The 23,338-nt window shown below is 41.1% G+C and overlaps 3 protein-coding genes and 1 long non-coding RNA gene across 4 annotated transcripts; all 4 read right to left on the reverse strand.

The window, feature by feature from the left end:
• Window positions 1-1,013: 1,013 nt before the first annotated feature.
• On the reverse strand, window positions 1,014-19,688 carry LOC146488026 (uncharacterized). The gene is made up of 2 exons (XR_014867476.1): window positions 19,604-19,688; window positions 1,014-1,262 (listed from the first exon to the last, which is right to left on the reverse strand). It is a non-coding gene; the product is annotated as an uncharacterized LOC146488026 (long non-coding RNA).
• Window positions 5,228-7,495, reverse strand: LOC146488027 (uncharacterized protein F54H12.2-like). The gene has a single exon (XM_085125250.1). It carries the CDS (start codon window positions 7,048-7,050, stop codon window positions 5,722-5,724), a length of 1,329 nt encoding a protein of 442 aa, XP_084981376.1. The 5' UTR covers window positions 7,051-7,495; the 3' UTR covers window positions 5,228-5,721.
• LOC146488028 (uncharacterized) lies at window positions 7,503-8,696 on the reverse strand. The gene has a single exon (XM_085125262.1). It carries the CDS (start codon window positions 8,392-8,394, stop codon window positions 7,513-7,515), a length of 882 nt encoding a protein of 293 aa, XP_084981388.1. The 5' UTR covers window positions 8,395-8,696; the 3' UTR covers window positions 7,503-7,512.
• LOC146488029 (uncharacterized) lies at window positions 10,952-16,149 on the reverse strand. The gene is made up of 3 exons (XM_085124659.1): window positions 15,310-16,149; window positions 11,724-14,877; window positions 10,952-11,631 (listed from the first exon to the last, which is right to left on the reverse strand). The coding sequence occupies exons 1-3, from the start codon at window positions 16,147-16,149 to the stop codon at window positions 10,952-10,954; spliced, it is 4,674 nt and encodes a 1,557-aa protein (XP_084980785.1).
• Window positions 19,689-23,338: the final 3,650 nt, after the last annotated feature.

The following is a 23,338-nucleotide window of genomic DNA, read 5'->3' on the forward strand; positions in this document are numbered from 1 at the left end:
GGATGTAGAACTTCGCTTTCAACCACTTAAGGAAAAGCACATTATCATCCCACTGTGATGTTTTAACACTATAAACGGTAAGCGATCGCTTTACAACTGCTGTTTCCTCACCTGGAAACAAGCTGAAACTCAGTTACCAAGTCTAGAGAGCGAGTCAGTTCACTGAAAAACAGTTTGAGCTGAGTCGAGACGGCAGCGAGGAAGTCGGGGTATTGTATCAACTTCTAAACTCACGTTCAGCCCGGTTCTTTCTTGTGGCTCTGTATTAGTTGACACCATATTGGAACAAACTCTCGCGTCAGCAAGAGTTCGCAGCTCTGGCTGTTTTACCAAAGTAAGTTTTCCTTACTGAAAATTAAAAACTCATACCCGTGTCGCGAAAACGCGGTGCGCCTGCTCGTTTCATTTTCCTTCTAGTTAAAAATATTTCTTTCCAGAATAAACCTATCACTGCCATTAACACGGTTGATGTAAACACGATATTTTGAATTACTCTCTTATCTTGTATTATACTTGATGAAACGTTCCACCTATATGATCTCAACATATGCTTAGACTTACTACAATGGCTACACGTTTACATACATATTTTTAAATATGTAAGCTTGGATTATTAAAATAATCCAAGCTAGCAGCTTACACAGTCCTTAGCTCAATATCTACATTCATTATACTTATATAAAGGGTATAGTCACTCGCATAAGGAGAATAATTATTGATCACAGTCAAAGTGTATTAAAATTAATAATACATTATTTGCGATGGATTTGTACCGGTCTAATAACATATATTAGCTTATATTTACACGACTGTTAAAGCAAAGCTATTTGAATATTTGTGACATGACATTAAATGACATTGTCCTCCGAAAATTATCAAAAATAGTTATCACTTTAGTTAAAGCAGTGCTTTTTTTTTTCACACAGTCGCAGTCTACAATCTATTACTTCCAGCGGCTTTGTATACTGAATAATATAGCTACAGCTAGGCCTTAGTTTTTGAACAGTGTTGGAGTTCAGGCGGTCAAAGCAGTTGTGATAGATATAACAAGGTTTTTGTCAGTTTTACATGTTTTGAGGTCGTTGTTATCTGAAGATATATATAAAGCCTGCAAAGCTACTGATAACAGTGTACACAATGTCTCAATCCAGCGAACACAGGGCACTACAAACTAAACCATCCGATAAAAATAAAGACATAAACATCCTCAGCTGAGTAACAAACTGCCCTACGTTCTTGCTTGAGCTGCACATTTCTTGCACCTGAAACCAACAGAACAAGACTTGGTTTATCTTTCTCCTGCCTTTGAAATAATGCGACTTACGGGTTCACAGCACATGTATACAGTACGATGTCGTGGTTATAAAGGCACGCGCGGAATTCCTTACGTGACCAACCGCGCGTAAAAGAAATTTATTGTTACTAAAACTGTAGGAAGCCATCTTAAGAAGCAGGCTTTTAAAGCATCGTGGTATTGCAAAACAGAAAAGAAGACAAAGTGATCCAAAACTTAAATTCTCTGTACATTTTGCTGGTGATCGGAAGAAGTGTAGAGCCGTACGGCGCACCGAAATGAACTCCACGGAACTACAAGCGAGGGAACCACAATTGTGCCCCGAGTCAACCTCGTTCCCAAGTCCCTGGGAACGAGGTTGGCCCCGAGTCGCCTCTTGGCTCAATCGCTTTACTATCCCTAAAAAAAAAAGAAGGGACTGCTCGTGATCTAGAACTATACAAGAGCGGTACTTAAGTACGGCGGTATTGAGAATACTATCACAAGTAGTATGGGTCGAATGGATAGATCAATTTTATTCATGTATTCAAATAGATTCAGGGGTCACCTAAACCGGTTTTAAGCGTTGAATGAGTTGACATGACATGTGGTAGATATAGGGGAAGGGTTTAATGAGATGCAAGCCATCCAGGTGGAAGAGGGGTTTAATGAGATGCAAGTGTGGATAGAAAATGGAGATTGTTGTTTATTAGTCAAGTGTACTGTGTTCTGGTAGTACGTTTCCGCCCAACCAGCCGGGTGGTATAGGAAATATATAGGGAAAGAAACAATGGATAAGTTGAGAACCAATGAGAAACCACTCACGTCATGGTCAAACAAGTTGAATCTAGAAAAACCAGACTAAACCAGTTTTGAACACAATTAAGTATTCAAATGACCTCCTTAATATCTCAGACTAGACAAACCTGTCAAACCGGTTTTTTTTTTCACTGTTCAAAGTAGCAGCACCCAAAAACGGACACGAGACAATATTTTGTATGAACACCATTAATTTTATTGAATAAACATGATCAATTATTACAAACACTTTCCAAAGAGAATGATGGTTCTGAATTTTACATGAAATCAGTTACTTTATCGATTCTGGCAAATTGTCTCTGAAACTTGGGTCTTTGCAGCTGTTTCCCATATGTTGTCGTCATGTCCACCTCAGTTTCTCTTGGTTTGTACACCGGAGACTCCCTTTGAGAATATGCGTCCACAAGCATTTCATCACCCCATTGAAAGTGTCTACACATTTCCTTTCTTCTACATGTAAAGTAAGGCCTGAACGGATTCTTTGCTGATCTTGACACCCTTAACGTGGGCGTGTCCATGTGCTTGCATAGTAGCGGCTTACCACCTTCACATACTTTGTACTCAGGGATCACACGGTCGCACACGCATTGTTGATAGCCATGGATACTCTCTTCAGGGCAGAAGAACGGACACTCTTTCCAATTTGAACACCGAATGTAGGCTATACCAGAGGCGGGTTTGATCACTTCGAGGTCTTGGAGGCAGAGTCCACATTTTGAGTAACTCATCTTGGAAGTGTTTCTTGGGAGCAGTCAGTTGAAAGTGATGTGTGATGGTCAAAGTCACGGTCACTTTATACAGTTTTTAAAAACCGGTTCTTTCAAATATCACAAAACCAGTTTACTACCTGTCAGTCTCATCAATGTCGTTAACGATCAAGTCTAACCAGTACCAACAGGTTTTGCAAAACTGGTCACGTTGCAGAAGCACTTTCTCAATGTGTTTCCGCTCTTCATGTCGTTGTGTGTTATCGATCCAGTCTTGTTCGTACGGCGCCACTGCATCCAACACATCTAATAAATCGTGCCACAACCAATAAACATCGCTGCGATATTTATCCAAAGCTGCTTCCTTCAAACATGACGTCACGTTTTGATGATCATGCAATGAAAGCGGTTCCTTTTTAAAAATGTCCTCATACACTAAGAACGCAAAACAGATCCAGTACGCTTCCTTTATTCTCTCCTCGTCACAAGAGTTGCTTTTATTGTCAACGATGTTTGGTGCCATGATCTGGACTCAATAACCATAGTAAGCATGTCCTTCTGTTTTATATCTTTCCCTTTAGGTAAACAGGTTTTTCCAGTTTAGTACGGTTCCCATTGTGCATTGCTTCGTAATCTTGCGACCAAGGGTGTTCTTGCCTTATAACGACGTTTTCCTGTTTTACGCCTAGAAGGTGGTGGTGTATCCATCATGAGTGCATGCGCTGATTCTTCAGTTGAAACGGAAGGCGGTGTTTCGGTTCGGATGGGAATTTTTGACCCTTTAGTACTGAGAGGAGTACCCCTCAATGGTTTAGAGACTTTGGTAGATTTTGTCTCTGGTTTGGGGGTAGACTCCTTAGCAGGTAATGGCTCTGACTTTGGCATCACCACTGTTGGTTTCACTGTCGCTTCAGTTTTCATCTGTTTTGTCAACCCTTGATACCTTTGCAAAAGTTGATCCAACAATAGCACTTTTTGATCTTCAGGTAAAGACGAGTCCATGATCTGTTTCATGTCTTGATCTAAACGTGTCAAAGTGGGAAGCTGAGCTGGTGCAGTCAACCGGTGTTCTGTTTCCATACTTTGCAATAAATGTTCAGGTACCATCACCATCTTTTGCGCGTGCTTCATTTGAACACTTTTCCTAACAACTCGGTAGCAAGAGGAGCAATCAAACTAGCAAGGGCAGACAAGAATCCTCCCTTTTGATTCAACACTGCCTTTTTCCGCTTAAGACTTGGTTTCTTGCGAGTCAAAAAGAGGAGCTTTGACTTGTGTGGCTTCAACCGTTTAAATGATGAATTCGGTATTACCATGTTGCCTTTAAGGAGATTTAGAGCAATTTCACCAATGGCCTCCATTTGCCCTTTGTTCGCATGTGCTATCATGTCTTTCCGTTGTTTTCCATTACTCTTGAAACAAGTACAAAGAAAGGGTAAATGTTGTTGGACTCTTGACTGTTTGGATACTCTCACGCGATTTCTATTAACCCCTTTAGATCGGGTGGTGGTACCAGAGCGTAACGCCATACTGCCACCACGTTGATTTTTTCTTATCCCTTTTGTTGTGCGACGTGACCTGCAGGACGTCATCACGTTAACTGAAATCCACCCGTAGTGGTTCCTCTGTTTTATGACATTTCTTGTCTACGTAAATCACGGGATAAGAATGTGACGTTGGCAATATCCTTGTCCGTAACCGTTGAATATTTTGTGTACGAGGATGTAAGTCCAAGACAAGATAACCGAATGGGTGTGACGTCGCATCTTGGAAGCTCTCCCATACGTAAGGTACATTTCCTGCGAATGCCTGCTGAGCCAATGTTCGAAAACCCAGCGTATCGCGAGGGTTGTTAAAAGCAATGATGTAGTGGGCATTCAGAGAGATACTCCGCGAAAACTTTCCAGGTGGAAAAAGGTTCTGGGTCAAATAAATGCAGGTTACATCACAGTGATGAGACACCTTAGTAAACAGATCGAGAATACGTTCGTCATCGCTGCAATTTCGCATTAAGTCATCCAGTACGAGTATTCCAGGTCGGCAGTTTGCTGGAAATAAACTAGGAATATCTTCGGGAATACCCTCAACAAATGTCACTTGAGCTGTCATGTTCCTAAAACATTCTTGCCATTGTCCATAGCAATACACAATTTTACGAATAGGCCTTTCAAATAAAGAATCCGCTTGTTCAAGTAACTGTTTTGTAAACGTCGTCTTTCCACACTGACTTGGCCCTGCTATCATAATACTGCTTGGACATTTGAATTGGGACATCTTCTCGCAATGAAAAGCAGCAACGTTATGATAACTTGTTGATCGATGTTCCTTTTTAAAGTGATATATCAAAGACACGGACACATCATTCATTTTAACATCAACAAAACTTTATTTATTGATTACACCAACATTTGAAAGATTTACAAGCTTGCTCCTCAAATTGTGAGACATTTTCATTCCTAACATTCGTTAACGACTGAATGTAGGTGTGTACAAATTGCGCTACTTGTGAATCGTTCCATTGTGTATCATATCGCAGAAATTTATTTTGAATAGTGTTTAAATCCACATTTCGTGCACGATGAAGTAAGTAAAACAGGCAATAGTCTCCACACACATCTGAGGTTAAGCCTTGCATCGGTTTGTCATTGTAATATGTTGTTTCCCTCAGTACGTATCCATCCATACCATAGCTCTCAGGAGGAAATCCATAGCTGTCAAAGAATTCGCTTTCTTGAGGCGATACAAAGTACATCGCAATCCAATGCGTTCCAGGTTGATTATGAGGATCTGTATTTGCAATCATTGCTGAAGGATACGTTTCGACGATTGGTAACTTGTCACTTGGAAATACTCCTTTCATGATAGGTGCTAGGACAGGATCGTGTATTGAGGCTTGCCATAATTCTTGAGTTGTATGCATCTTCAAGCACCTTGAGACAGATCGTATACCACGCGTCTATTGCGGTCAACCTCCAAATGATTTTGGAATTCTGCGTATACGATTAAATTTAAAACCTCTGGTGTCGGCACTCCAAATTTCAGATACAAATTGACGTTACCGCTGCGATGGGGAATCAGGTGGTCCGGGTGGCCACTACCCGCAGGAGTGGTATCCAAGCGGAATAAGCCGTATCCACCTTCCCAATCCTCTCTGTCAATATCAATACCATGGCCACAGTTCATATCGCCACTGCCTGAGAAGAGTGTATTGTACCCATCAATTCTCTTTCCACCTGTCAAATCTATCACTGAATAAGGGATTTCTTCACCATTGACCGTCAGTCGTACTGCATTCACGTCAAACAGCTGAAAATTGAAAGGATTTCTTGCCAAGCTACCATTGTAGGCATCATTTCGTACCATTCCAAATATGATGCATTGAGGAATAAGTCCGTTGAAAAGATCCGTCTCGGTATGATTCAGCACACCCCTGGGGATAATCCTCGCGTGTGTTGGCGTCCTTGTCAGCGTGTAGATAGCAGGTAGGGCTTTTTGTCCTGACCGTCCTTGCATGATACTAACATGCTCTAGTTTGGTACTGTCAGCTACGCGTACTGTGCGGACTCTGAGAGTGCTTGACATTATGCTTATCTTGCAATCATTGGCCTCTTCTCCACTCATGAGAACAAATTCATCGCTGTTTAGATCAATCTTGATTTTGATTTCTATGTTGTCCAGCAGCAGCTTATTGGTGTTGAACAGATCACACAGGGGTACTCCAACCAATCCTACCTCAGCACCAGCATTGGTAAATACACCCCTCTTCTTGAGTCCCCAGTTATTGTCAGAAGTGTTATCTACTACATCCATATGTCCTGCTGTGTCTTTGTAGTACAATGCTTTGGTTAGGTAAGATTTCTTTGCCTGTTCAGTAAAATTAAGCAAGGTCTTGATGTAGGCATTGTACGCCTGCGTGTCAGACTGTTCTGTGACAAGTGTTTCGTTCAACTTGATGGTAAACTGTTTGATGAGCGAATGAAGCGCGTTGTTGATCAACGTATATTTCTTTCCACCTCCTGTATCCCCGCCATTTCGTTTGGTAATCTTCACCACCAATCGCAGTTCTGTTTTGTTGATGTCAATGTAATCAGATAGAGGCTTGATGACAAACTCGATAGGGTTGGTTCCACTTTGAACTGGTTCATAATCCACCCATTTACTTTTGAGAATGGAGACATCCGTGACCGGTACTTGAAATAACTGTAAGCTCGAATTTTCACCGGGGGCAGAGAGAGGGTGAGCTGAGGCCATCTTTAGTCGAAAATGGTCTTGAACTTTGAAGGTGATGTTCTCCGTTTCTTGGTCTGTCTTGAACTGGCAGGAGTCGCCTTTCGTTTGCGCTTAAGTAGTCTCCCCCCACGACCTTGTTGCGTAAGGTCCTGGAAAGCACCCGTCAGAAACTGTTTACCGGCAGTCTTTGCCCTCGCTTTCGCTGCTTTCTTTAAAGACTGACCATTGATGACATCTTTTGCAATTTGCATTCCTGTATCCACTCCTGTATTGAGTAAACGTTTTCCTACTTTCTTGGCAGCTGTCTTGAGAAAGGGTGTGGCTGTACGGAAGAGGGAACGAAACATTCCTCCTAATCCATTACCTCCTTGACCATAAGGACGTGTCCCTCCAAAGACACTTATGTCTCCTTTCCCTCGTTGGAAAAAGGGGATGACTTGTTGTTGGTAAGGGTAAAATTGATGATTCATAGGTAGAAACATATTAGAGAATTGCACGACGCCGAAAATGAAGTGTTACTCGTACAGTGCCAAACGCAAATGGTACCAGATGGCCAGTGTCACTTCTTATATTGATCTCCACGGAAGAAAATACAGATGTACGGAGTCGATAATAAGTAGGAGTCTTTATTTCCTCTGCCACCATCTCCCCAGGTTGACCACGAGGTACTATGGTTCGAAGGATATTCGCTTGTACATCCCCCACTACAAGGGACTCTATTAGGTCAGAGTAGATGTACATCGTCTGAAATGAATGTCTGCTTAACATACCCCAGACCAATTCATCGTCTCGTCGCACAGTGGTCGTAGTAGCGGTAAGTGTCACACTCTGATTCTTATTCAGTTGGACAACGGTGGGAAGACTGATCTGATAAAGAGCCGGTACCCGATCATGATGGTTCAAGTATCCTAATGCCCGAGCTAAATTCTTGGGCAACGTTACTTGAAATGTTGGAGGTAAATTGAATTCGTAGTAATGTTGAGCTTTGGAGTAAATGTAGAAGCAGTCACTTCCACCGATGCGCTTGATCCTTTTTCCACTTTTCAGATAAATATCTGGAAATGCACTCTGGAGTCCTGTCACCATACCTTTGACCAAGTCATCAACTGTTCGATAAATGCCACTTGGTAGATAGATGGGTAGGGTCCATGGTGAATCGCTGTTACAGCTTAACTGGTAAGACAGTTGCTGACTTTGCACATTTTTCCAAGTATGTGGGTAAATGATGTGTGTCATTGCCACTTCCCAGTCTTCACTTAAGTGCTGCTGATTTAGAAGTTGCATCTTAAACTTGGCAGGTTTGTTTTCAGGGTACTGAGCTGTGCTTGCGTCACTGGTTACAACGATGTAAAAACTGTTACTCATCTTGTACGCCGTCTAAAGTGAAGTGTCACGTTTACGATACCACCTTGGAATGAAAGCAGCTTTCCACAACCACTTGTTAAGTAGATTTCAACGGTCTGAAATGTTTTGGTTCGTAAAGGAAAATAACTGATGTGCGTCGCTTCTTCCATTAACGTGTCGCGAAATCTACCGTGTGGTACCATTTCATATAGCAAATGCAACTGTTTTTCACCCACTTGATGTGGCTCTATGAGATTGGTTTGCACTTGCACTACTCTGTGTGTGCAGTGACATAAAGAAACGGTGAATGGTATTAAGAATGTCCCGGGAAATGTGAATGAGTAACGAAGCGGTAACGCGCACCATTCATAACCATAAGTAGGAATCTGTCCAAGGGTAGAATAGATCTTCAATGCAAACATGGTGCTTTCTCGGACTTTGTTTTCTTGGGTTATCCAACCAAGAGCTTGAGCCACAGGCTTGGCCACGAACATCCATTCCTCTTGAGTTGTAAAGGTAATGTTCCATTCATCATCAACGGCAATGTGAAGGCTTTGTCTTTGCACGCATTGCAGTATGCCTTCTATCACGTCCAGTGCTGAACGATATCTTCCCACAGGTAGAGTTATCCTCTTTACTTCTTGGGCACCAGATCGTCGGAGCATGAAATGTGGATGATTGCATTCATGGGGAACTTCAAACCACGAGAATGGGTAGATTACATTATGAAGTCCAACTTCCCAATCCTCTTCATCTTTTAACCGGATTTGTCGAGGTAACGCTACACGATAGTATGACGTTGAGTTGGTTGGGAACAAATTCGTATTGGCATTGCTAGGAAGCATCACATAAAAATCATCATCTTGAATCATTTTTGCTGCAGAGAAACCAACTGTTTATATGGAATCCAACTGTCGTATTTCTCTGGCCAACCTTTCCAATGTACCAACACTTCTTTGTTGACGCCTTTTCCTCGACGTTTTAAAATTTTCTCAATGCGAAACAGATGATCTGAACTTTCTGTCACTTTCTGTAACTCAGCCTCGTAAAATGTTCCTCTAATCAGCTCACCGTCTGCCTCCTTCAAACGATACACGGGTGGGTTTCGTGGCAGTCTCTGGGCGACCGTAAATGATTCCTCTGTCCAAGAAGGAAGATATCCTTTCTGAAAGACACGTTTGTACTTACCGATCTTGACTTGGTCTCCCACCTTGAATTTATATTTTATGATCGAGGCCTGTTTACCATACAAGGTTCTCCATACGTCTTGAGCATTAAAAACTGTCACTTCTGCAGGTTTCATTTTTATACTACGATGTATGCTCTGATTGTAGTTCTCATTCACCAAATTGTCTAACTTGTCCAGGTAATGATATGAGCTGCTCATAGTAAATAACCGCCATAGAAGATGTTTCAAGGTCCTGTTGAATCGTTCAACTACTTGCGCCTTCGTCTCGTTGTATGTGACAAAATGACGAACATCATGATTCTTGAGAAATGTTTGAAAGCTACGGTTCATGAATTCCGTCCCTGCATCTGTCTGCAACCTTTCCGGTTTACGTCCTTTCTTAAATATGCTTGTAAAGGCCGCTACCAAAGCCGAAGCAGACTTAGATTTCAATGGCACCACCCATGCATACTTGGATAGGACATCAATGCAAGTTAACAAGTATTTGTGACCGCGATTCCACCGACTCAAATTCTGAAGATCTGCCAGATCCGCTTGCCACTGTTCATCCAAACCGTTGACAAATACTCTATTGCGACGAAAGCGTTTTCTTGCTGGTTTGTGGAGAGTGTAGCCAGGTTGTTGCTGTAACCACTGAACAACTTGCAAGCGGGTTAGTCCATACTGACGTGCGGCTCGATACAACTTTTGTACACCACCTAATGCGGATGAGCGATCAAATTCATAATACAGTTTCTCTAGTAAACGATTCGTGTGAATGGTGGTATTCTTCTTCTTCGTTCCCCTCTTCGTGTTCTTCTGTCGCATCTCTTAAATCGATGTGTACTTGACCACCGCAACATGCAACTAAACAGCGCATCCTCTGACATATATCATTTAAAGCCAGGGTAGGAGTTGAACTTGCACAAAGACGACTTGTAGCACTGCCCATGGTTGTCTTACGAATGACCAATGTAACTTGTTAAGTACGCCTTTTATCCTTTTCCATAACATTAGCCAAGGAGCCTTTATTATTTGTCGAATCATCCACCAGGGAGTAGGATAATGCGATGAATATGTGTCACATAACATTAGATGAAATGCATATTGTTCTCTCAGAGGTGCGTTGCTTCGAGCCATATAAGCATAAAAGCCCAGCAGCCTACCCCAGTGCATGGCTCCTATTTCTTTCAAAACATCCAACCAATGGTGAGAGGAAACGATTGGCAAAGAGGTACGATGTACAAGTGTTTGAGCGCAGCCACGCACCAGGAAAAAATACAGTCTGTTCATGTTCACTGTTCAATGTGTAATGAGTTGTAGATGGCCTCCAAACCTCCCCTTATAGCCATCCCTATCCTCCACAGCGTCACCATTTCAGATTGCAGGCTCCAGTATGGAACGGTAAAGTCAGCGGTAACCATATGGCAATGTTGTGAAACCGTGAATAACTCGTTTGTCATACACCAGTTTGTACCTCTTCTTTAAGTTAACTGTATGTATTGTTTTCGTTTTTGCATCTCGTTTGATGAAGTGTGGATTCTCCAGGAAGGTGGGCTGTTCATTAGGGTTGCAGACATGTGCACACATGGTTAAAAAATTCAATTTCTGTGATCCTCTGAAGTTTAGCGTGAATCCTCTCACTTTGCATGTAGTTTTACCATTCTTGGTTTGGTAGGCATAATTCTTTGGACCACCGGACACAAAGGTTGTGATGTAGTCATCATCGTCCAGTTCATTCGTTAGCTCTCCAAGATAATCCCCAAGGGCTGGCATCCAATCATCTGGTTGGCTAGTGAAGATGACAGAATCTGTGTCAAAGTAAAGGACCCTTGTTTGTAGACGTTCAAGGACAGAATAGAGTTTGAGTCTTGCATGGGCTGTCGTGAAAGCAGCAATGACAACATTCGTCTTGTGTGATCCTGATACGAACCCTTCCCCATGCGTGTAGTAGACTTCTACGCACTCATCATTCACAAACTGAATGTTTTTCACTTGAGTTGACTGGCATGTGAGGAGTCGAAAGTAGCGTTCTGGATCCTTGACGAGCTCCACTTGAGGCATGTTGTCACGTTCACCAAATTTCCCCCCTTGAAAGAAGAATAACAACCATAATTAGTTTATTGAAGCAAAGAAAAGTAATCAACATTATCATTTTGGAACTGTAAGAGATGATACTTACAAAACGAATTCAACATCAGCTTGGCCAATGAACGTAATCCAGGGTTCTTCTTAACCTTTCCATAGTCCAACTTGATGCCTTCTTTCCCTTCATAGTCTTCGATGTACTGTTGTTTTTGAGCTTCTGTTTCACACCAAGAAGGCCACCCACTCGCCTCTTGCTTGATTTTAAGGAAGGTATCGATGTATCCTGTAAAAAGCTCGGACGATTTCTGAGGGAAATGCCACACCTCTATCATTCTAACCACTCGGTATCCCAGCTCCAACGCTTTATCGATCTCAATGGAACACCAGGTTCCAGACAACATACGTTCTTCAACTGCATGTTCGCAGGCAGTCTGTTGTAGGCTCTCAGCACATGTTCTGCAGAGAGGGAACATCAGTTTTCCATTGGCACGGTAGGGCAACACAGGGTGGAACAGAAAGGTGGGTGGAAGGATGTCACACTTGATCAGCCCAAAGAACTCATGGGGTGAACGGTTCATTAAGGCTTCACTTGTTAAAATTTCAGGATGCTGGATCGGAATTTCGCAATACTTACTTGTCCAGGGGTACAATGATGTAAAGTCCACGTAATGAATCTTCTCGTTCTCATTTACTTCCTTGTGGAGACAGATAGCATTTGTCCGTCCACCGAAAAACGCATGCCGGGGCTCTAAGGGCGTGTCAAACTTGAGACTTTCAACAAATGATTTCATCTCTAGGTTGTTGGCTAGTTCTTGCTTGAATTCACATTCCCATTTTACTTCTACTCGGAATCCAAGCTTCTTGAAACGCTCAACTTTTCGAATGGTACCTTCCAGGAGATCTTCCATACTTGTGTCGTTCACTGGGTTCACTGTGTCGGGTAGGTAACACTTACGACAACCATGCCACAGGCACCCCATGAATTCATAAATGATCTTCTTGGTGGGATCATAACCGTCAACATAGCTGTTATCGATCCGTTGTTCACCACCGTTCAGAGCATGCAGAATTCGGTCACCTGACTGATGGTGGATCCATGCCAACCACTGGAGGGCCATGACAGAATATTTTCGGGCGGGTTGGTAGCCCTGTGCAGGAATGAGACCAATGGTCTCTTTTTCTAGAAACTCTTGCCTGAACACACGGTTACAGGCACTTGCAATTGTAACACAGTACTTGAATGGATCGAGGTTGCACGCTTCCTCCATTAACTGTTTAAACTGTAAACAACACCGTCTCAGAATGTCCACATCACTACGACAATATTCCTCGATTTCTTTTTCAAAATCAAACACATATTCTGTGTTTCTCCGTTCTTCATACCACCTCAGGAATTCTTGACGCTCTTTCGTACTCATGCCATCTGGGTCGTAGTTTTCAATAGGCGGAAGAGGACCAACATACTGCTGATTTTCTTTGCGATTAAAAAAGTGAGGAAAGTAGCCTTTCTTAAGCTCTGTTAGGCCAAAGGTTTTTGGTAACGCTTTAAGTGGCATGGGGAGGAAATTGAGAGAGTCCCGGAACTTGATTTCAGCTTCTGTTAGTTCCATAGACATGATTTTTGCACCATTCAGGATCAGACTTGGAAGCAGGCATTGTTCGTAGAAATATTCACACAATAGATATCCATCGTACCCCCTTAGATTATGTGCAATGACGATAGCACCTTGGTGGGTTCCATCCAACAACCACGTGCCGAATTGGTCAACGCAATCATCCCCTTTAAAGACCATCTCAAACCCTGTTTCATCTTGCACGATGAGCAGATTGGCAATATGTCTCCCCTCGTCTTGGCGTGATTCTATGTCAAAGAATAAATATTCCTGCTCTTCCTCTTCTTCTCTGTCTTCGTCTTCAACTTCATCGCTTATCATCTCTTCAGAAATCCGTCTTCTCTTTGTTTGCCCTTTGTTCTTTTTCTTCCGCTTTGGCTGTGCTTCATTTCCTTCACCTGAATCTTCTTCTTCTTCTTGATTGGCAATCGGTTTCATATAGCATCGGTGTGTATTTGGGTCTACAAACTCTTCACAATTCCAGCACATCTTTTCTCCACACATGTGATCTTCCGGCTTCCTTTTTTGATGCGACAAGACTTTGTTACATTTTTTACATTTGTAGAATTTTTGACAGACAGATTGGCCCTCTTTGTTGGGTCGGCAGTGGTTGGTATAACATTCATCTCCAGCGAACATTCTGTGACAGGTTCCACACTCTCGCCAAGGTGCTTTCTGGGTAATCCCTTGACAACCATCTGTGAAGCAACATTTACATACTTTGTTGCAACGGTGTTTCGTTTTTGTATCGTAACCTTTCTTGCATTCCAAACACCAAAAGCCCCTTCCGAGAAAGCTAGAGACAGAGGTGATGACATCAAAGTGGTTTTCGTGGTGATATAGGTAAATTTGTTTTTCTCGGCGTGGTCCTTCGTAGACAATGGCGTTGAAATGTATGGCAGACAGAACGATGATTTGGTAGTCGTCAACCACTGCTTGGAATTTGGCCACTTCTGTTAACCCACAGAGACCCTCTGGGACACCAGCCTTTTGATGCAATCGTTGAGCGAGGAGCAGTTGCCGTTTACGTCCTAGACGAATTGAATTCCATTCGGGATGTTTCTCTTGTCGAGCGATATCAGTCACTATAGCACGGGCGAGGCACAGAAAATCTTTGTTTTTGATGCGAAGGACAGAATGTTTGCTGTCTAGGAACTTGGACAATTTGAATCCATAGTGTTTTCTCTTGCGCGAGGCCACTCCGCCTTGTGGCATACCCACATGAACCACATGTACTTGCATGCCATCTTGAAGGTTGACCTGTTCGTTGGATTGTAAGACGCGCTGTACTTCGCCCAAAATCCTTTCTGCATTCAATTCATGGCGTGGCATAAAGGGTAATGAAATGGGGTATTGCAGAGAACGACTTTGGAGTACAAAACGTACAAGATCAATGTCGGCCATACCTGACGTCATCTCGTCTACAAGGGAATCAAAAATGTTGCCAAGTTGATCAAGTAACGGGAGTTCCTCAGATTGCGGATTCAAGGTAAGGAGAAAGTCAGTAGCAGTGGTATTAAATTTCCGTACGTTTCGGGAGGCGACTTCACGCAGGGTATAGTACTGTTCAGAGGTCCACAGATTGTTTCCAGCCCCGATCTGCTCCTCAGCCAACAAACATTCTGCATCTTCCAACTGTGAACAAAAGAAATTTAACCGTAAGTTATATCAGAGAACTCAAATTGCATACTAATCAAAAGTGTTACTTGCAGAAAAATAGAGCAGTAACGATATTGCATAATAATCAGAAGTGTTACTTGCACAAACATGGGACAGTAACGTTATCGCATAATTATCAGAAGTGTTACTTGCAGAAAAGTAGTGCAGTAACGTTATGGGATAATAACCAGTAGTTGTACTTGCAGGAACATGGAACAGTAACGTTATGGCATAATTATCAGAACTGTTACTTGCAGAAAAGAAATGCAGTAACGTTATGGGATAATAATCAGTAGTTGTTCTTGCAGGAACATGGAACAGTAACGTTATGGTATAATAATCAGCAGTGTTACTTGCGTAAAAATAGAACAGCAAGTACCTGAATTAACGTTAAAGAAATGTCCTTACTTCATTTTCCAGCAAATAACCGTAGGAATCGAAAGCGTCATTCATTTCTTTTTCCCACTGTTCCATAGACTCTACCATTTCGTCATCCGTCAATTCATTGTTCAGGGTTGAGATGTCATCTTGCGTTTGATCTTCAGGTAATGGCAAATTTTCAAAAAGTTCGGGATGCGAGGATTCCAGTTCTGCAAAGGCCTCTGAAACCACGTCAAACTGAAGTTGCGGTGTCATAGTATCATCAGGGGATAGTTGTAAATCGTCCAAGAGTTCAGTATCAGAAGGGCTTGTTAATTCCTGTACAAGCTCGTTGAACCAATGATTGGACCGGTCAGCTCGTGCAATCAATCGTTCTTTCATTTTGTGAATATTTTCTTCCTCTTTAAACAGCGAGTTTAAAAATCGGTCGTGAAATGGCACCATGTGATGCTGTTCCACAATGGGGAATAAAGTCATCAATTGTTCACGCCATCTTTTAGTTATTTCATTCTTGTTCACGGAAGTGATGGCTTGTACTGCAAAAGTATCAACATCTTCAGTGGTAACAGGATTGTCAGCGATGTCAATCAGTCTCGTCCACGCTTCGTCTTCGTACGTAGCCCAGAAGACTTCGAGAATGTCATCACGCATGAAAAGCTTACTTCTCTTTCTTTTATTCATGTGATATTCATGCAAGGCTTGCTTTTGTTGTCGTTGGATTATTTGAAATTCCGAAGCGCGTCCGGCGACCTCGCTCTCTTCAGTTAACGGACATGGTTCCACCTCTTCAATACAGCGCTTAGTCCCTTTCGTCGGGTTAAACACGGCTTGAGAAACATTATCCTTGAATCGTACTTGCTTTGACATCTTGTCTCGGCTCTCAGGTTTCACTGTAACACACACTGCATGAGTCCCTCCTTTTATTAACAGGTTGCGGACGTCCCAGAGAAAAGTAGGATCGAAATCCACCAATCATATTTTGCACTATCAGCTGCTTTATTCTTCTTTAACTTGTTTAACTTGACAAACTTGTTTTTTAATTGCCTGTTCAGCGTCAGCAAAATGACCATTGTTAGAATCACATTTGTATGCAGAAACAGATACTCGCTTCTGATTTGCGTTTACGGTTAACCGTTTTTTTTTTTTTGCTCCTCCAACCAATGCGAACCGGAATAAAATAACCTATCAGGAGTTAAATCGGAACTAAAATCGCACTCAGCAAAATTGAATTTGCACTGTGCACGAAGCGAAAGACATTGATGAGACGAAGTTAAAGTAAGAGAGAAAAACCTCAAGAAAATCAGAAGCTGATGTAACAAAGATTACTGTAAGATTTGTAAACGTCTTGATGAATGTTAGCCACCTTCTCGGTTTGCAGTAGTTTCTACATTTTCAAAGACAGTATTGAATGCCGTTACTTGTAGATTCTTTACGTGTAAAATGTTCTGTAGAAGACGCGAATGCGTGGAATCGTTTGTAATATGTTCGAAAACTTTATGCGTACTGAAGCAGTTTTGTTTTAATTGTTATGTTTTCAATGATGTTTGCGAGGACGACGCTGTTTTAAGTTGACACGATAGTTTACTAGTTCTGCGCGTGGGAGTTCGTTATTCGAACGAAGTGAAATCGCTTCTCCTTACTGCTCGAAGAAATTCGCGCTTTCAATTGCATCGTTTTACTTTAGGTTTTGCGAGCCAAACAAAGCTAAACTTCTTGTTTATTTCAATTTTACTTAGGGTTTTACGAACAAACAGCACTAAACTTGTTCGTTTCTCAAAGTTTTGTGTGCATACGACGCTGTTCATTTCTCAAAGGAAGAACAGAGCGCGCGTAAATATGCTCGAAAACTTTATGCGTACTGAAACGGTTTTGTTTATTGTTGTGTTCTCAATGATGTTTGCGAGGACGACGCTGTTTTAAGTTGACACGGTAGTTTACTAGTTCTGCGCGTGGGAGTTCGTTATTCGAACGAAGAGAAATAGTTTCTTCTTATTGCTCAAAGAAATTCGCGCTTTCAATTGCATCGTTTTACTTTAGGTTTTACGAACCAAACAAAACTAAACTTGTTCGTTTCTCAAAGTTTGTGTGCATACGACGCTGTTCATTTCTCAAAGATACGGCATACTTCTCTCTCTCTTCTTCTACTTGTTTCTCAAACATTTCGACTAGTCGCATTTGGTTTGTTTGTGAATTTGTTTGGGTGTTTGTGAATATTGTCAAAAGGCAAAATTATCCAGAGCGCATCATTTTGATTTGAATATGTCAACCATTCATTCTGAAGGAGTTCGCCTATACATTTATAGCTTCAAGGTGAATTGAATGTTACTTTCTCTAAATATAAATACGGTCCTATTGGCGTTATATTTGTCTTTTGAAGCGTTCCTCTGTGGACGACATTTTAGAGTGTTTCTTAGCGTTTAGTGATGAAGTCAATTTCTCTAACATAATGTTAACTTCATGCTTAAAGCGGAGTTAACAAAAACTAATTACGTCTTTTTGTTTTCTTTACAATTGTTTGGGAGTCGCCTATTGTTGCAAAGCCCGAACATGACTCTTATTTGAATATAAGAAGTCCGTTGTAAAGTGCGAATAATTAGTAAAGTGAATCATGTATAGTAAACGCACTGATATGTTTTCGCCTTCAGTGCTGTCAACATTTTCTTTTCCGGAAAATAAGTTCAGGGTAACGACAGTAATTACTTAAAGAATCGCCAGAAGTTCTTTAGAATTGTTTAGGATTCGCCTATTGTTGCAAAGGGAACAACATGACTTTTATGTGAAACTCAATAGCGCGCTGTAATGCGCGAATAATTTTGTAAACGCAAGAATTTGTTTTCGCTGTCTTTCTGTTGTCAACAATTAGTTCAGAGAAATGAGGGTAACGCGGTAACGAAATCATTTCACCGAAAACATCGCAAATGCGAAAATGCGTTTATATATTTTTGTCTAATAAATGAATTAACATGAGTGTAATCGGAGGTAATTGATTTATGTTTGCTCTGATTAGGCAACCACAACTCAATTATTATTTTTCTTTAAAGCCTTTTTAATTCCATTTTCCATATCCTATTTCTACTCATATCTTGCAAAGCCTTCATTTTGTATTTTCTGCTAGTGTACAAAAACGGAAAACGTTGTCAAGGTTTTGCAAAGTTTTTATTTCTTGTAAATAGTTTTCAAAGTTTTCTGTATGAATATTCCTCCTCTGTATTAAAGTTTTTCTTCTTCATAAACAGTTGTCTCTTTCATTGTGTGTGCTAAGGCTTAACAAAGTTTCTTGATACACCACGGGGTAAATGGTTCCATACACCAGTCATGTAAAAATGTTTGTTGAATAACAGCCTTGATCCAAAAGTGATTGCGTATCCTCAATTTCAGAATCTTGTTAAGTTGACGTCTAAATTTCTTTTCGTCGAGAAAGTAAAATGAAGGCACTTTCAGTTCTCCAATGGCAAATTCCATTCCATTTTCCTCCCATGTTGATTCAATTGTTTTCCGAGGGATGTTTTCATGACAAACATTGTCCCACAGTTCATTCAATAAAGTCACAACTCTGTCTTGTAACTGTAAACGTCTCATTTGTGAAGTGAGCGCTTCCATATCCAATGCAAACAGCTGTTGTTTCATAAAGTTTTCCATCGTTTTAGATTTCAAGTAAAGGGTTCGCTTTTATAGGAAAATTTTAAACCAGTAAAGTCAAGTTAAGTCGACTTGAGGACCGGTTTGACAGGTTTGCCTAGTCTGAGATATTAAGGAGATCATTTTGAATATTGAATTGTGTTCAAAACTGGTTTAGTCCGGTTTTTCTAGGTTGAACTTGTTTGAACATGACGTCAGTGGCTTCTCATTGGTTCTCAACTTATCCATTGTTCTTTCCGTATATATTTGCGATACCACCCGGCTGGTTGGGCGGAAACGTACTACCAGAACACAGTACACTTGACTAATAAACAACAATCTCCATTTTCTATCCACACTTGCATCTCATTAAACCCCTCTTCCACCTGGATGGCTTGCATCTCATTAAACCCTTCCCCTATATCTACCACATGTCATGTCAACTCATTCAACGCTTATAACCGGTTTAAGTCACCCCTGAATCTATTTGAATACATGAATAAAATTGATCTATCCATTCGACCCATACTACTATCACACAAAAATATAAAAATAAGTAAAATCAGAAAAGCTGCCTGTGCGGCTGTATACGCACCCTCTCAACACACGCATATTTGTTTTCTAATAAGGCAAGTAACTGAAGTCAAAGAAAGTCACAAATGCTAAATAAGTTATTTCCTTACTAAGAGAAAAACTAACTTACTTGCTTATCAAAACCTTTCATCGTTTTCTTGAGGCTCCTTCCAAGATTCTCGTTCATCATTTTCTTCAGGTTCCTTTCGTAAATTTTGCTCATCGTTTTCTTGAGGCTGGTTCGAAGATGTGGGAAAGGAACGGTCCCCGATGATCTGTCCCCTCACAACAGCTCGTAACTTCAGTAATTTAAGCATCCAACCGATGATACCGAAAACTACAATCCAGAATAATGCTTCAGAAAAACACGTCTCCATTTCTTTAGCAAACGTAAGTACGTACTTAGTATCTCTATACCCGTGCAGCCCGATCCTGGCGGGAAGGTTGCACTATAATTATGTAAATGTACGCTTCAGTGACGCGCTCACCAAAAATTGGCGGCGCCAATCAAGCGCTCACCAATGATGGGACAGATGGAAGGCCATCTGCCCCGGATTGTAATGGACTTAAAGCCTCATAAATATAATAAGAAGTCACACATGAAGCAAGGTCAAGCGTGATTGTCGCTTTTTATGTCGTCTTTCTGTTCTTTGGCTTCCAACTAGTTAGGTTTTGTGCTTCATTTAGAGGACTTTAGAGGGAATTTCTTGAGCATAAATCTGTTAGTTCTGCCATTTATTTTATTTTATTTAAAAAAATTTAACGCTAAAATTACTGCATAAAAAGTTGATTATTTCAGTCTAGAGACTGGTCTCACCTTGGCAGTTTGGCCATTAAGGTAGCTAGCTGTTGCAGTCACCAAGAAATACGGAGCTAATCAAAGAGCGGAACGTCCTGTTACTGACATCTCCAGTCTCGTGTTCAGCATTTTTACGGTTGTCGAGCTGTTACCAAACAACAAAGTAGTGGCAGCCCTAGCTGACACCGACGCTAGGACTCGTAGAGGTGGTGCTCGTAAAATCGAGTAAACTAGTCTACTGTAGCTAACCTAATCTTGACTGAGTAGATTTACATTTGTCTGTGAGTATATATAAGTAATTTGATAGTCACATTACGGTAAATCAAGTTGAAATCACAGTAGTTCTTTGCAGCTTGACAAGCGTGACTAAATGTTACGTAACAAAAAAAAAAAAATACGATGAACTGTTCGTGACGCTTCTTTTCTGAATGGAGCTTCCCACACCATACCCATACCTACTTTGCAACAAGTGAGAGAAGGCGCTTGTATCACACCAACATTGCGACCTATAGATAAGCACATTTAGCTTTACTTCACCGGAAAAGGGAAGTTTCCATTGGACTTGTTCGAAACGACATAACGGCCAAATGGGAATCGTACCCGAAAAATCGTACCCGTTAAATGGCAAAGAGGGCTCTACTGCGCGTGCGCTACACGTTGGCCGAGTCTGCATGTATTCATTATAAGCCGCCATTACGGGACTAAAATCAAGGACGTAAAATCAACACAACGAATATTGTATTCTTAAAAGAAAACAGCTAGTATGTGTGTTGTCTGCTAACTCCTTCCATGGAACGAAACTAAGGGGCAACTTTCCTTTCAGGACGGAAATTTTTCAAAAGTTCGACTTCGATTAACCTCCCTCGCAGACGCTCTTTTGACTCTTCTCGATAAATCCCCCTTCGGTGTCAAACGTAATCGATAAGGTCAGGCCGTATTAACACTGAATTTGCATACAGCCGAACAAAGCATTTCATTTCTCTGGCTGCAATATAAAAAAGAAAACGTTCAAAGACTCAAGATTCAAGACCATTCTGTGGGTGAAAGGCTTTATAGGGTAAAGTAGGAAACTAAAACTAAAGCTTCGAAAATTAATTTCATTCGGGGTCTAGTGTGAGCGATAAGATCTATTCACCAGAACAAATGTAAACACTTAAAGTTTGCTAATGCACAGCGACAATCAACGCTTGACGTATCAATTTCTTTATTTACGTTCACTTGGACAAAACCAAAATGTGATCCTCCACGGGAAAACAGGGGAAAATGTGAATGCACGGGCACGCCAAATTGACACGCTAAACAACAGGCAGTGAGTGAAATGACACGCCGGCATCTGAGCAGTGTGTCAGAATGCACGATAAAAACAAAGGTGCGTGTTGGATCGAACAATGAAGTGTGTCAAGCACAGCACCGGGTGAAATGGCACGCCAGCGAGTAAAATGGCACGTAAGTGACCAACATGACACGGTAGCCGTATCTAAGATTTTGAATTTCATTCAATTTACCGTTCTCTCGTCTTGTCAAACAATCGCAAACTTGATCGGCACGCGAGCTGTGTTTCATCCTGGGGTATAAACATACGCTCACTTTAGAAACAATTAAACGTTCTTTACATGTTTTCGACAGTACCAGGGAGCTCTTGTCAATCGAGTGTGAAACCAAAATTATTCAATTCATCTTTATTAGACGTTCTTTAACACGAAACAAACTAACGAGGGCTACGAGAAAATGCCAGATGACTCGTGTGCCCGTTTTAGCAAACATAAAACGCAAAAATGAAAACTATCAAAGGAAATTACCCTAAATATCTGAGTTAATATTGTGAATGAAATTAGAATCTGAAAAAAATCTTCCTTCGGGGTCGAGTGTTAGCGATAAAATTGATTCATTGGAACAAACGTATTAAAAGGCCGAAAATTTGCATATTCATACCAACAACAACTGTGTACCGCAACGCTTAAGTTAAAACGCATTTTTATTTTTACATTGGATAAAGCCAATAATTATTGATCACAGTCAAAGTGTATTAAAATTAATAATACATTAATTGCGGTGGATTTGTACCGGTCTAATAACATATATTAGCTTATATTTACACAGCTGCTATTTGAATATTTGTGACATGACATTAAATGACATTGTCCTCCGAAAATTATCAACAAATAGTTATCACTTTAGTCAAAGCAGTGTTGTTGTTGTTTTTTTTTCACACAGTCCACAATCTATTATTTCCAGCGGCTTTGTATAATTATATAGCTACAGCTAGGCCTTAGTTTTTGAACAGTGTTGGAGTGAAGCGGTCAAAGCAGTTGTGATAGATATAACAAGGTTTTTGCCAATTTTACATGGTTTGAGGTCGTTGTGATCTGAAGATATATATAAAGCCTGCAAAACTACTGATAATAGTGTACACAATGTTTCAATCCAGCGAACACAGGGCACTGCAAACTAAAAAAAAAAACGTAAACATCCTCAGCTGAGAAACAAACTGTTGTACATTCTTGCTTGAGCTGCACATTTCTTGCACCTGAAACCAACAGAACAAGACTTGGAAGTTAAACAAGAGGCCGGAGCCATTTTATTTTTCTTCTGCTTTAGGGATAATGCGACTTACGAACACACAGCCCTCAGTCATGATTTAAAGGCGGGCTTTTGAAGCATCGGGATCTTGCAAAACAGAAATCTATAGAAGACAAGGTGATCCGAAGCTTAAATACTTTGTATATTTTGTTTGTGATGGGAAGAAGTGAAGAGATTACTGCGCATCGAAATGAAATGAACTCCACGAGACTACAAGCGAGCGAACCACGAGGGCGCGTCTCCTCGCGGGAGGCAATTGTCGCGCGCGCTGCGTGGTTCACTCGCTTTACTATATCCATCTTTAACCCATTATTAAGCACCAGTAGTGACCAACATCTAATTTCTCCTTACAATGTCGCTGCTTGATTAAAAATTAAAGTCAGGACAATAAAAGAAATGATCACGAAAGATGAAATGCCTTGATTTTTAGACAAAATCTCCCAATGTAGTAACATAAGAAATATATGCACACGGGATAGGCTATTA

The sequence above is a fragment of the Pavona decussata genome, unplaced genomic scaffold (assembly GCF_977016875.1).
Source record: "Pavona decussata unplaced genomic scaffold, jaPavDecu1.1 SCAFFOLD_12, whole genome shotgun sequence".
NCBI classification, from domain to species: domain Eukaryota; kingdom Metazoa; phylum Cnidaria; class Anthozoa; order Scleractinia; family Agariciidae; genus Pavona; species Pavona decussata.

Excerpts from the sequence above, each read along its gene's own strand:
- LOC146488027 (XM_085125250.1), bottom strand. The coding sequence starts at position 7,050 with ATGGCCTCAGCTCACCCTCTCTCTGCCCCCGGTGAAAATTCGAGCTTA.
- LOC146488028 (XM_085125262.1), bottom strand. The coding sequence starts at position 8,394 with ATGAGTAACAGTTTTTACATCGTTGTAACCAGTGACGCAAGCACAGCT.
- LOC146488029 (XM_085124659.1), bottom strand. The coding sequence starts at position 16,149 with ATGTCAAAGCAAGTACGATTCAAGGATAATGTTTCTCAAGCCGTGTTT. Across the intron at positions 14,878-15,309 it reads GTTATTTGCTGGAAAATGAA|TTGGAAGATGCAGAATGTTT; the intron begins GTAAGGACATTT and ends TTTTGTTCACAG. Across the intron at positions 11,632-11,723 it reads GCTGATGTTGAATTCGTTTT|GGGGGAAATTTGGTGAACGT; the intron begins GTAAGTATCATC and ends TCTTCTTTCAAG.